This window comes from Bos grunniens, chromosome 18 (genome assembly GCF_055505025.1).
Source record: "Bos grunniens cultivar Pamir isolate PY7600 chromosome 18, Bosgru_T2T1.0, whole genome shotgun sequence".
Lineage (NCBI taxonomy): Eukaryota > Metazoa > Chordata > Mammalia > Artiodactyla > Bovidae > Bos > Bos grunniens.
The window spans coordinates 10,570,699-10,582,703 of NC_141182.1; the positions used below are offsets into that span (position 1 = coordinate 10,570,699).

The following is a 12,005-nucleotide window of genomic DNA, read 5'->3' on the forward strand; positions in this document are numbered from 1 at the left end:
TACCAGCTTTTAATAACTTACTGTCACAGGTGTTCAGAGATTAATTTTTTATAATTTTTAAATATTTGTTTCTATGGGGGGGAAAAACGTTTCTCTCTTTCCAAACATACGGACCAATACCTCTTCTAAAGGAAGCAGAAGCAACTGCTTTTATTGTTAAATTTTCAGGTCACAAGTTGTTTCAAAGGTTTATTTCCCACATCCTTAATAAGAAACCCCAGCTACAGTGGTCCAATTATAACTCTCAAATGAGCGCTGGGAAAGATGAAACCTAAGGAAGATTCTTGGTTTTCATCTTTCGTGAACTTTGCACCAATCAGTATATTTACATACATCCTGCCAAGAAGAGAATTTTAAAACATCACTGACATGGTTTACTTAGTCTCATCATGTAACAATGATCCAACATCTAATCTATAAGACACTGCTGTACCACACATCACCTTAAATATGGTATTTTTACATCACATCGCTGCTTATTATATGTCAAAGTTCAAGTCAATATGGCATGAAGTCAAGTTTTCTCTAGTCTTAATGACCATCAATTAACTGTCAGGTGGGGAAACGCCAAATATGACAAAGGCTTCCAGCTAACGCCATCAAAGTCGGCACTTCTGTGTCGAATCGCTGGAATGTGACTTTCCACACTGCACTTCTTCGTCTTGTGTGATCAAGGCCTGATCTGTCGATGGAAGAGCTTCTGAATTTAACCTCTGATCCTGAGTCCAAGTCAGGTCTGGAAATACTAAGGCAATGTCACTGGCAAAACCGTGGGCATAAAATAAAAGCATGCTCAGGCCCCCTCGTAATGGGTATCAGCTCAGGAGTCAGCAATTCCATAAAAGTCCTGATTTCAATTAACTGGTTTCTGCATCAGCGCTGCAACATTAAACTCTGGATCTCAAATGTGCACATACTGTCATATTCGTCTCGTGATTTACAACTGTCAAAGCACTAGGTATGTGGTTCTCAAAAATGTTTGGCTTCAGGAGACCTGAACCAAAAAGACTACACAGCAGGTTTCAGTGCAAACCCATAGAGTGGTGGTTATCGGGCATTAATTATCTTCACATCAATAGAAGTGTTCACTATAACATACAAATTTGTTACATGAATCAAGAACGAGCTTCTGACTGATTTCAACAGATACAGTATGTCTTTTCACACACGTAATTTGTCCATATTTTAACTATTATTCTATAAATACTTGATATTTATATCATTAATGCTACTGGGATGGAATAATATTACACAGAAAAGTGTTTCACAACCAGGTATGAGAAGTTCTAGAGGGCTAAACTTCAGTTATAAAATGGGTCATAGGCTGAGAAGTCACTACTTATCCACAGTAACTATAAATCAAGAGATGACTGAGGGTCAGTCATCACATGTCCAAATCTATGAATGAATTAATTCCTTAGTAGATTAAAAAAAAAACCAGAACACTGTTAGGTGATATTATATATGGCAAACCTATAGCACAAAATTAGGTGGCCTCGTTTAGGGTGAAAAATAATAATGCAGAATTTTAATACCCCTTTGGGTGCCACATTAAGACATCTTGACAAGAAATACTTTTTAAAGTAAACTACCAATAAATACAGTTGCCCGGATGTACACAACATGTGTACACACGTGGGTCTCTAAGTATCAGTTGAGGAGCAGCATTTCATACACAGAGAGCCAAACGACTAAAGCTACACAATGCAATACAGGTTTCCACTAATCACACCAGCAACCTTACCTAGAAAATAACGCATTTCAATAGTCTTTCCTGATGGACATTTGAAAACCAATGCTGTAATTCATCTACTGACATAGATAATTTCCCTTAAGAAACATGTGAGACTGTAAGAGCTACCAAGTTATATCATATTTCAGTATCATATTACTGGAGCTCCTAGAACAACATATATCACACAACTTCTGAAAAGTTTAAAAAACAAAAGCACACATCACATTCTAGGTGTCCTCCATCGGTTCTCGCGCCACAGTCAGTATTCACCCTGTGCCCTCCGTGCGGCCCTGAAGGCTTTCCCACAGCACTCTTAAAAGGCTTATGTTTGTTTTGCAAAGGATGAGTCAAGAGTATGCTAAATAATCAGTCGTGAAAAAAAAATGCAGAAGATAAATTCCATGTGTTCCTCCAAATGTAGAATACTGCAGGCTCCCACGAATTGGTCAAACTTCCCAACCATCATCTGGCTTCAAGCTTTGCAGGATAAGGCCTCCTTACGCAAAGAACGGTTGAGAATATTTGCTCCCCACACCCAGAGCCATTCAGGCATATACTGTGCGAAAAGAAACTGAAGATGAAAGAGAAAAGGATTACAAGGTTAGAATCCAAAGCCATCGACAACAAACTGCACAGATCAGCAATGATTTAAGCCAACAAACATCACCAATCACCTTAAATACAAAAGAGGAAAAAAACCTTAGGTGATGCTGCACTGAGTACCCGCTTTTGCATAAGACCCTATGCTAGACTCTCTGGGGAACAGAAATGGGATCCCCACCCACTCACCCCCCTTCCTCTAAGTAGGCAGGACACACCTACATGCAGTGATACGATTCCATCTTTACTCAGTGTGATATGAATAGCAGGTCATGTAGGTAAGAATTCCAAATATCCCAGGAATGAAAGGCAGGTCAAAGAGCAAAATGCATCCATGGTCAGTACTGTGAGAGAGAACTGGGGTTTGAGGGGCAGGGTGGAGCTTACTGTACTGACATTAAAACAGCGAATTTCCTCTTCTAGATGTCATGCAGCTGGAACTTTCAAATGTTCTTAACATATAAATCCACAGAAGAGAATTCAGTGACTGAACTGGAACCACTAAGATCTGAGAATCAGAAGTTATGATCCTCATCTTCCAGCATCAGGTTTCCATCAGATTCCCATGTATCTATCGTTTGGAAAGGTTTAGGATGCCTTAACCTTAATTACGAGAGCTGAGCGCACACGGCTGGTTACCTGGATGGAATGGGACCAGTATCCTGTGGTCCTTTTTGAAATGCCGAGGGTAGAAACAGCATGATGTGCGTACACTTTTGGGGAAGGCACCAACCATGGGCACTTGTGCAGAAAGCTGCCAGGGGTGGCCACGTTGGTAGCCACGTAGAATGGGATTAAACTCTGTACAAAGATTCCTTTGGAAGCATATTCATACTGCAATGCTCTGCTGAAGTGGTCTAAATAAGCCTGTTAAATAAAACAGAAGAAAAGACTAATTTCGTTGGGAACTCGAAAGAATCAAGAGGGAAAAAAAAGACTAATGGTCATTTTGGGAAAAAAATACAGCATAAGCAAACATCAGCTGCTGACACAGAACTCAACAAACTAGACCAAACCACTGTGACAAATGTTTTCCTACATGATGACTTCACTTTCCACCTGGGAACGGGTTACCTTAGATGCTGAGAACGCTGCCAGCTGGGGGGTGGGTTTGCAGCAGGAGCCAGAGGAGATGGTGACGATGGCGCCCTTCTTCCTCTCCACCATCCCTGGCAACACGATGTGGACCATGAGGCTGGCCGCCGCGATGTTCACATTGACGATGTCCCAGAGCGTGTCCTCAGAGACCTGCGTGAAGTACTGCGGATAGGGGTAGAACACACCCACGTTATTCACCAGGATGCCAATGTCTCTGTCCTGCAAGGCTTCCCGGATCATGTCATAAATCTCGCGGCCGCTGCTGAAGTCCGCGACTATGATGTCAGTCTCCACTTTGTAGGTGTCAGCTATGTCTTTAGCGACCATCTGCAGCTTCTCTTGGCTCCGGCTGATCAGGACAATGTTGAGCCCACGGCTGGCCAGCTCCTCTGCATAGGCCCTTCCAATCCCGTCCGTGGCACCTACAGGACAAGCCGGCAAAGGGAGCAAACTCATTTCACGGTGTGATCCTTAAAATGGACTTTAAATACCCTGGGTCTGGGTTTAATCAGAGAAGGAGTCACACTAGACATAAGCTCGGTTCTGTGAGTAATCAGTCAAGCACAAGGTGGAATCTGCAATACAAATGACATGAGCTAATCAAATGCTCGCCCAGACACTCTGACAGGTAGAGGAAGTGCCGCTTTACGTTTGCCAAGGTGACTGCGAGACACAGTGGGAGACTGTTCTCAAAGCCTCACCTGGTCTCTGTGAGTGTCAGGAGGTACTTTCCTAGGAAACAATGGTAAATGAAAATGAAATTTAAAAGAAGGGAAGCATTTCTGAAAGTGGTACCTGTTTGTAAGGACAGTTTCAAAACCAAGAGCAAGAAGGAAAAGCAAGCAGCAGGGAGGCAGGGCTGGATGGGGAACAGGAGGCAACAGAAGGACAAAAATCACAAGGAAACACCTTCCAAGATGAGCAGTGAGAAAGGTGCACATAATCATAACAGAGGAAGTTTTATTTCTTTATCCCATGAAAACATGATTAAATTCAGTTAAGTCCCTGAATGAAGCATCCAACTTAAAACACAGATCAAATGGGAAAGATGACTTCATTTTTAAATCAGGCATGAACTGAAATCTCATCTCTTACCACTCACGACCGCCCATCTTCCATACTGCTTGATCAGGTCGGCTCTGCTCACCAGGCGCGGGATGAAATGCAGCCTGATGAGGCTGTAGAAGTCACAGACGACGGTGATGCTTTTTCTGGCCGTGTACCAGGCTCCAACCAAGGCGAGGGCTTCAATGTAGCAGTTGCAGGACCTGGCGATTTCCCTGTACAAGAGGTAGAAGCTGTCGACGGCAGCCATGGCAGCCTGCAGGGGCGGGGAGCGAGAGAGGTGGTCTTTGCTTAGTAACTGAAAGGGACACACACAGTTTGGTTGAAGAAGGACATTTGAGACATCAGGGCTTAATAATTTTGCATTTAAATAACAGTAACTGTTCAAATGCACGTAGCCCGTGGATCCAGTCAATTTGTGATATCATTACCTAACATCTGCAGCTTACAAAGTTCTTTCCATCCAAGAAGATTAGTCAACATGATTATCAAGAGTTACCAAATTCCTACTAAAATCCAGGCACTGAGCTAAATGTTATGGATACGACAATAAACACAATATGCTCTGCGCCCTAAGGAGTTCCCAGCCCAGCTTAGTGACAGGCAGACTTTTTAATCCACGTAACAGCTGAGAGTAATGTTTATTTCTTTTATTGAATTTATTCATGCAAAACCGGCAAGCACAGAGGACCTACTATCCCTGTAAAGACAAAGTATGAAAAATAGAAGCACTATTAAGACGTAGCCTTGGCCTCAAAGGGGGCTTCCTGGTCATGCAGACAATACTGAAACTGCCTGCAATGCAGGAGACCAGGGTTCAATCCTTGGGTCAGAAAGATCCCCTGGACAAGAGAATGGCTACCCACTCCAGTGTGCTTGCCTGGAAAATCCCATGGATAGAGGAGCCTGGTGGGCTACAGTCCACAGGGTCTCAAAGAGTCAGACAGGACTGAGCGACTAACACTTCAGCCTCAAAGACCTTACAACTCACTTTGAGACAAAACTACGCTCTAATACCCTTTAATGTAAATTGCATCATGTATAAGTAATGTTCATAAATGTACATTTTAAAAAGAGATACTCCCCGAACCTGAAGACATTGTTTTCTGAAATGACAGTGGCTAAGCATGCTTCATCTAGCTGGCATCACTGGCACACCACCATCCTTGCCTGGCCCCTTGTGTTTGGGGAGAGAAAAGCCCAATATGACTCTTGTAGTACCCACACAGCAAGCATCTTTATGTGCCATGTACTGGGATGGATGCTAAGGTTTCAAAGATGAAGCAAAGGACTGCCTAGGAGGAGAGACTGACATCTAACAAAACAACTTAAATGCCATATGAACTGGTGTGTACGTGTGTGCACCTGCAGTCAGAGAGGCAGAGAAGGGCTGGGCACGACCAAGGCTGATAAATTTCCTTCTAGACCAGACCAGGGGAGTCACCAGGGCCTGAGCCAACCACAAGCTCTCAGTGAGGGTCAGGTATCAAAAAGATCAGAACGACCACAGTTAAACTACAGGGAGCTCAGATATGCACAAGCACAAGGGTATATAGCATTTATTAATAGTACGTAAGAGAAAATAGATTTAAGCCAAAAACAAAATTTATATAAAATTTCTGGAAGTGGCCCCTCTCCTAGAAATCTGTATCGAAAAAAACTTAAGCTTTTTTCTGAAACTAAGAAAAAAATCCCTGACAGTAGCAGCAAAAATTGGCATAAGCTTAAGGAAGAATAAGTGAATTCCCTCCCACTCCACCGCAATGCAATTTGAGCTCAACCAAGGTCTGCAGAGTGAAGAAAACAAATTCACCTCTGGAATGGAACATGCTGTAAGAATGACACCACACTGGTTAATAGGCGCACGAAATAACAAAGAACTGCTGAATGTAAATACGTGTGTGTGTGTGTGTGTGTGTGTGTGTGTTGAGTATGCATATGAATGTGTAGGCCAAGTTACAAACCAACAAAACATACAAAAGAAATATGATAAAAAACTCAAGAAACAGGCAGTAGGATTCTTAAATGCCCCACAATGAGCATATAACCCCTCAAACATTAAACTTTACAAGCCTGTCCTGTGCTGTGCTTAGTCGCTCAGTTGTGTCCAACACTTTGTGACCCTGTGGACTGCAGCCCACCAGGCTCCTCTGTCCAGGGATTTCCCAGGCAAGAATGCTGGAGTGGGTTGTCATTCCCTCTTCTAGGGAATATTCCCGACCGAGGGATCAAACCCACTGCTACCACACTGGCAGGCAGATTCTTTACCACTGAGCCACCAGGGAAGCCCTCAAGGTCACAGTGCTCCACCTCAAAGGCATCCCCTCTTTGTACGCTATGCACGAGCGCCTCTCAAAGCTTCCAGATGCTAGGGACGAGGCAGGCACGGGTCACCTCCCCAACAGTCCCCTGCCACACCGTGGCAGTCCAGAACCACATCCTGGGGGGCAGGTGCTGGCTGGAAAGGCCCCTCCCAGTCACAATGGCTGCTTCCCGGGACACAGCTGATTCAAGATTCCCAGAGAAGTGACCAAAAACACTAGCTCCTTACAAAGAAGAACATAAAAACTGAGACTCCGAGTCCAACCATCCTAAGGTGGGAGTTCCTAAAATAACGCTTTTATAGTGGACACATGCCATCTGTCACACTTACTCAAAGAGTAGGCCATGAGGAAAGTAAATGAAAAACATGATACTTGTATGCACAGAAAATGTAATAAAGTTAGAAATAACACAACCATAAGCAAAAAAAAAACAACAAACAACTAGATACTTGGAACATTAAATCTATTCTTCAAAATGACAGGTGGGTATATGTCTAAGATGCTACAATGTTTTCAGTAAAACACTGGACGCCACATATCAAGGTCTAATAGATTGAAGCCAAAGAAATACTTGTGGGGAAAAATGCATGGCAGGCGTGTCTGTAATAAGGTTCCAGCTAAAAGGAGGTCACATGTGCCTTGGGGAATGACCTCACCCCAAGGGGAAGCTGTGTTAAGGGAACTTCGACCCCTCCTTGAACACCATTTTTCTCAAGAATGTGAGACGGAAAAACTCCAGAAAAGATGCCTGACTATGACAGAGTCCTCAGTCTTCCTGCCCAAGTCATTCTCCCCAGTCATTCTCCACCTGCAGTCTGCTCTTACCTCCTCTGCCAGCTCTGGGCCTCCAGGAGCTGCTCTGCCTTCTCTTCAGAACAAGCTGCAAGCAAAAACAAACAGCAAATGCCCTTCCTTCACCACTCAGCTGGGGAAAACTTAACAAAAAAATTAGACCAAAGGTTTTAAAAGTTAAAAGTAAAAATTCATGTGCCATGAATTCCAAACCGGCATTGATGCTGAAGCTCCAATACTTTGGCCACCTGAGGCAAAGAGCCAACTCATTGGCAAAGACCCTGACGCGGGGAAAGAGTGAGGGCAGGAGGAGAAGGGGACGACAGAGGTTGAGATGGTTGGATGGCTTCACCGACTCAATGGGCCTAAGACTGAACAAACTCCAGGAGATGGTGAGGGACAGGGAAGCCTGGCGTGCTGCAGTCCATGGGGTTGCAGAGTCGGACACGACTGAGCAACTAAACAACAACAATTTAAGAAAATTGGAAAAATGTACACCGAAGTTGTCTATTATGCACAGCTCAAAGAATAAAAAAACACTCACAGGGCTACAGAACTCCACCAATCAAATCAGAGTCTCAGAAGGCCCAATGCCTCCTCCCTGGTCACAACCCCTTCCTCCACCCTTGGGGTCATCACTCTCCTAAGTTCTGATGTTGGAGAAGGCAATGGCACCCCACTCCAGTACTCTTGCCTGGAAAATCCCACGGACGGAGGAGCCTGGTAGGCTGCAGTCCATGGGGTCGCTAAGAGTCAGACATGACTGAGCGACTTCACTTTCTCTTTCCACTTTCATGCATTGGAGAAGGAAATGGCAACCCAATCCAGTGTTCTTGCCTGGAGAATCCCAGGGTCGGGGGAGCCTGGTGGGCTGACGTCTATGGGGTCACACAGAGTCGGACATGACTGAAGTGACTTAGCATAGCATAAGTTCTGATGTAATCATTCCCTTGCTCTCTTCTTTCTTTGGAAATAGTTGTATACCACCCTACCACAGATTCTGAAATAACAGTACTCCGTTTTGCCTGGTTTTGCCCGTTACATAAGGAATCAAGCCCACGTATCCTTTGGTGACTCGTTCCTCTCACTTGGGGCTGTTTTCCAGACCCAGGCACACCTCCAAAGCTGCAGGCCATAAACTCTCACTGCTGCACCATCTCATGGCACAGACACAACTCGCATGTCCAGTCTACTGCTGATGGGTTGTTCTTGTTGGTTTTGACTTTACAACTATGAACAGCGCTGCTATCAACATTCTCGTGCATGCACAAGAGTTTTCAAAGGGACAGGCCTAAGAGTCGAACTGCTGGGCCACCGGACATCCATGTGTTCAACCAGATGCTGCCAAAGCAGCTGAGCCACTTTACACGCCCACCAGCAGCGAGTGTGAGCTCATGCTGCCTCCTCTCAATGGCTGGCAACACCCAACAGTTCACCTCCTGCCAAAGGCTGGCTGTGAAATGGGGCCTCACCATCATCTGCACTGGCATTTCCTGACTGTTAATAAGGCTGGCACTCCTGACGTTTATGTGCTGTTTGTGTTTTCTCATCTATGAAATGCCTATTTCTAGCTTTCGATCTTATTTTTTTTCAAATCAACTTTTTAAAAAATTTAATTTTTAAAAATTGTATTTATTTATTTTGGCTGAGCCACACAGCATGCTGGATCAAACCCAAGCCCCCTGCACTGGACATGCAGAGTCTTAACCACTGCACCTCCAGGGAAGTCCCCTTGTGACCTTCTATTGTGTTGTCTTTTTTTTCTTTCAGAGTTCTAAGTATTCTTTCTACATTCTAGATACTAGCCCTCTGTATGCTTTGTCTCTTTATATAAGTGCTTTTGATGAAATGAATGTCTTAGTATCAACATCAACATAGTCCAATTTATCAATCTTTTTCCTGCATGGGTTATGCTTGTTACGTCTCATTTCAGAAATCCCATCTTAGCCTCAGGTCAGAAAGATATTTTTCCGTATTATTTTCCAAATTTTTTTTTTTTTTTTACAATTCTGCTTTTCAGATTCAAGTCTTTAATCCACCTGTGGCCTTGTGATGGTGTGAGGCTGGGGTCACATCCATCTCTACTGTTCCTCCCCAGGCCCTAGCATGGTGCTAGGTATACAGTATTTACTTAACAAATAGAAGCAAAGAATGCCTTGTGTTCAAAGCTCAAATTTCACTCAGAAATAACTTGAGAAGCTGCTCCAACTTTGCATCAGCACTTTGATGAAGCTGTTATTGGTGCATCCTGACTTTTTGGAGTTTCCTTACCTCCCTGTGCCAAGTTTCAGTATGCCGCTAACGTAAACTACATGCAGAGAGTCAAAACATGGGCCTTCTTGTCCAAGATCCAATACCCCTCAGTTTCAGGTCTGAGAATTAGAACCATAACAGCATCCACTCCTGGGTACAGACGCAAGGTAACTGAAGCCTTAGGCTCACACAAAAACCGGCATGGATGAAAAGTGGAAACAACCCAAACATCCAACAGATGAGCGGACAAACACATGTGGTCTCTCCACATGATGAATATTATTCAGCAATGAAAAGAACAAAGTATGGATACATGTCACGATACGGACAAATTTCGAGAAGAGTATGCTGAGCCAAAGAAGCCAGACACAAAAGGCCACTCGTTATATGACTCCATGTACGGGAAATGTCCAGAAAACGCAAATCCAGAGACAGAAGGAGAGGAGGGCTGCCACAAGGCGGGAGGAGTGGGAAATAGGGACTGACTGCCAATGCGGTGGGATTTCTTGGGAATGTTCTGGAATTAAACAGTGGTGATGGTTGTGGACAGTGAACATGCTACTGTGAACAGCACACGTTTAAATGGCTAAAATGGTGAATTCTGTTATGTGACTTTTATTTCAAAAAAAAAATCTGCTTTAAAAAAACAATTTGTTGAGCTCTATGTCTGTGGAATATTACTGTAGTGATCTCAACCACAGACTCTGAAAACAGACATCCTGGATTTGAACCCAGGCTCCCCACTGAAGAGCTGTGTGTGAAGTTACTTCATTACTTGGTAACTTTTTGGGTGAAGTTACTTCATTACTTCACGGAGCTTTCCTTATATCACCTGCAAATATGGGGCTAATATTTCCTGCCTAAGATTATAATGAAAATTAAATCAGATCATACATATGAAGCACTCAGAGCCTGGGAACATCAGCGCTCAATAAACCTTGGCTATCAGCCACTGTAATTTAATGTTCAATAATGTTAGTTATTGTCTATTTGCAGCGCTCAGGGTTAAAATCTGGCTTTCTGCAAAAGACTCCATCCACTAAGTGCTTTCTTCCTATCATGGCACTTCTCTCATCAACCCTTCCAGGCAGAGTTGTAATCATGCCCAGTTTACAGACAAGGAAACTGAGGCTTACCGAGGTGAAGTGGCACGGCCAGGACTCTGCAGCTAAGAAGTGGGCGGTGGGAATTCAGATCAAGGTCTGTTATAGTCCAGAGGCCTGCCTTGCGAACCCCACTCTGAGACCCCCAGGCGGGCATCCTGCTGACATTACCAAGCGGGCCGCTGGGTTGGGCTTCGCCGGGCTGCACGTTCCTTTGGAACAGCGACAGCCTCCCTGGTCCCCATAACCCTTCCCCTCCAGCACCGGGCAGGGCGCAACAAACTATGGCCGCTGGAGAGCTGGTGGGGCCCTTTCTCCAAGAGCGCCCTTATTCTGAATTACTTCTCATTCAGAACAAAGACGAAGACAACAAACCCTACTCAGACCGAGTCCCTTTGGAAACGAGAATAAAGAAGCACAAATGCGTGCCTTTCGGAGCCTCGTGGGGAGCACCTGGGTCAGGTCCGGGAAAAACATGGGCCCGCGTTCGGGGTGGGTGGGGCCCCAGGTCGGCCGGGTCCCGGGGGAGGGGCGGGCCCAGAAGACGGTCTCCTCATGGGTGCAACGCCCGGATGGAGTTGGGGAAGAGGCGCTCCGGGTGGACAGGCCAGGAAGGAGGGGTGCTGGGGGCGGGGGTCCCAGGGATGGGAGGGACGACAGGGCCCGAGGGTCCCGGGGGTCTCGGCAAAGAGGGCACTGGTCCCGGGGGGCGTGGTGGGGCGCAGAGCGAGCAGACAGGCCGAAGCTCCGCCGGGCGCCGAGAGAGCCTAGGAGGGTCTGGGACCCGGGGATGCGCGCGGGAGGCGCGGTACCTGCAGAGACGGCGCGGCCTCGAAGCTGGTCCCGCCAAAGACGCGCGGCCGCCGCCCCCGTCACCGCCGCCGCAGCAGCTCCCCGGGCCGCGCCCCCACGTGACCCGCGCACGCGCCGGGGGCGTGGCCGTTGCTGGACCCGCCTCCGGCGTTCCGCCGCTCAGGCCCGCCCGAGTGCGCGTGTGCAGCGGTTGCCGTGGAGACCAGAGAAGCGTTGGGCCGC

The 12,005-nt window shown here is 45.8% G+C and overlaps 1 protein-coding gene across 2 annotated transcripts; it reads right to left on the bottom strand.

Annotated features, from left to right (window-relative positions):
* Positions 1 to 123: 123 nt before the first annotated feature.
* HSDL1 (hydroxysteroid dehydrogenase like 1) lies at positions 124 to 11,863 on the bottom strand. Of its 2 annotated transcripts, XM_086350118.1 has the most exons (6): positions 11,783 to 11,863; positions 7,648 to 7,702; positions 4,529 to 4,754; positions 3,410 to 3,855; positions 2,975 to 3,202; positions 124 to 2,306 (listed from the first exon to the last, which is right to left on the bottom strand). In XM_086350118.1, exons 3-6 carry the CDS (start codon positions 4,746 to 4,748, stop codon positions 2,208 to 2,210), a joined length of 993 nt encoding a protein of 330 aa, XP_086206244.1. In that variant the 5' UTR covers positions 4,749 to 4,754; positions 7,648 to 7,702; positions 11,783 to 11,863; the 3' UTR covers positions 124 to 2,207. The 2 variants fall into 2 exon arrangements, with proteins under 2 accessions (XP_086206244.1, XP_086206243.1); XM_086350117.1 differs by lacking the exon at positions 7,648 to 7,702.
* Positions 11,864 to 12,005: the final 142 nt, after the last annotated feature.